Source organism: Fulmarus glacialis, unplaced genomic scaffold (assembly GCF_000690835.1).
Source record: "Fulmarus glacialis isolate BGI_N327 unplaced genomic scaffold, ASM69083v1 scaffold27948, whole genome shotgun sequence".
Taxonomy (NCBI): Eukaryota; Metazoa; Chordata; class Aves; order Procellariiformes; family Procellariidae; genus Fulmarus; species Fulmarus glacialis.
In genome coordinates, this window is record NW_009226738.1 from 1 (window position 1) to 2,025 (window position 2,025).

At 63.3% G+C, this 2,025-nt stretch overlaps 1 protein-coding gene across 1 annotated transcript in view; it reads left to right on the top strand.

The window, feature by feature from the left end:
* Nucleotides 1-5: 5 nt before the first annotated feature.
* Nucleotides 6-2,025, top strand: part of PAN2 (PAN2 poly(A) specific ribonuclease subunit) — a gene marked incomplete at both ends in the record, with an annotated part of 9,364 nt that continues 7,344 nt past the window's right edge. Inside the window, 5 exon segments of the mRNA XM_009582919.1 lie at nucleotides 6-278; nucleotides 789-958; nucleotides 1,149-1,269; nucleotides 1,357-1,434; nucleotides 1,597-1,864. Coding sequence (XP_009581214.1) covers nucleotides 6-278; nucleotides 789-958; nucleotides 1,149-1,269; nucleotides 1,357-1,434; nucleotides 1,597-1,864 — 910 coding nt within the window.

The following is a 2,025-nucleotide window of genomic DNA, read 5'->3' on the forward strand; positions in this document are numbered from 1 at the left end:
ATTTTGAAGGTCTCGACCCCTCCCTTGCCGAATATGCTCCCCCCCTCCACCCGGCGCTGGACCCTGTCCTGGACCCCCATCTCAACCCCAGCTTGCTGCAGAACGTGGAGCTGGATCCCGAGGGGGTGCCGTTAGAGGGTATCGCGGTGCCGGAGTCGGTGCACCTCATGGAGGGCATGTACAGCGAGCTGCACACCGCCGTCTCCGAAGTGGGGGTGCCTGTCTCCGTCTCCCATTTCGACCTGCACGAAGAGATGCTGTGGGTTGGCAACCACGGGGTAGGTGCCCGCCCTGGGAGCGGGGCAGGGAGGGGCTCGCTGCCCGACACCTGCCTGCTGCGACCAGCTGGGGGGAGCGGGCTGGGGTTCAGCGTGGGGCCGAGCCAGAGAGTCCTGCTCAAACCAAGATCGTGCTGCGCCGGTGCAGAGCCTCTGCCCGGAGGTGGTTGATGCATCACGGAGCATGAGCCTCTTGGTAACAGTAAAGTAACTTTACTGCCCTGATGTGTGGGGCTGTTGGAGCTTTTGGTTCTTTACTCGTGTCTGCACGTATCTGCCTGAAAGGGAAAAGTCTGAACAACCTTCCACAGTTTGGGGCACGCAGCGGGGCAGGAAGCCCCCCTGTAGGCTGGCTGAGGCCCTAGGGCCGCCGATCGTGCCGAGGACGTCGGGACAGCCGATAGCCTGCCCCCACCCGGGAGCTGGTGCAGGGCAAAGTGGCGTTTGGCTGTGTCGCATCCAAGTGAAGCTGGGGCGGGTCTCGACGAGCCTGTCCCCGGCTGGTTTTAGGGCCACGCCACCTCTTTCTTCGGCCCGACGCTGGAGCGATACTCCTCCTTCCAAGTGAACAGCAATGATGACATCCGCCAGATCCAGAGCCTGGAGAACGGTGTCCTTTTCCTGACCAAAACCAACCTGAAGTACATGTCACGGGGGGGCCTCATCATTTTTGACTACCTGTGAGTGCCTTCCCCTGGCAGCAGGCGGGTCATGCCAGCCCCCCGAGTTGCCCCTGTGCTGGGGGAGGTGGTCCCGGCCCCTCTGCCGGCAGTGTAGAAGCTAAATCTGGGAAGGGGTGAGGGCAGATCCTCCGCCCCCTTCCTCGAGCTGGGCAGGAGCGCGAGGGCTGTCCTCTCTCCTCTCCCGCAGCATGGATGAGTCCGAGGACATGCACAGCCTCCTGCTGACGGACAGCAGCACGCTGCTCGTTGGTGGGCTGCAGAACCACGTCATTGAGATAGACCTCAACACCGTCCAGGAGACGCAGAAGGTACCGCCGGGCTGGGGGCTGCTCCCGGGGAGGTGCTTTGTTCTGGGACTCAGCCCCGCTCACCCGGCTCTTCTGCCTCCTTCCCAGTACACCGTGGAGGTTCCCGGCATCACCATCATGAGGCAATCAAACCGCTTCTTCTTCTGTGGGCACACCTCGGGGAAGGTAACACCAGCCCCATCCTTCCTGGCAGCCCTGCTGCTGATGCTCGGCTTCCCTCTGGGAAACCCCTGGAATTGATGTCCTGGTTGTCCCAGAGCTCAAGGGGCTCCCAAGTAGCCAGCAGCTGCCTGCGTGGCACCCAGCGCCCCCGTCTTACCCTCCCAGGTCTCCCTGCGGGATCTGCGCACATTTGTGGTGGAGCACGAATTCGACGCGTACTCGGGCAGCTTGTCTGATTTTGACGTCCACGGGAACCTGCTGGTGACCTGCGGCTTCTCCAGCCGGATGAACGGCCTCGCCTGCGACCGCTTCCTGAAGGTTTACGACCTGCGCATGATGCGAGCCACCACCCCGCTGCAGGTCCACATCGACCCCTTCTTCCTCCGCTTCATCCCCACCTACACCTCCCGCCTGGCCATCATCTCCCAGACAGGTGGGCGAAGCTGCATCCCCCGCCCGGCCGGGCTTCACTCCTGGGGTGACGGTCCCGGCATCCCCCAGGCTCAGGGTCAAATCAGGGATAGAGTTGGCCGAGCGCTCTCAACCCGTGTCCAGCCGGTTCAAATGGCCCCGTAAGCGAGAGCCGTGGCGGGG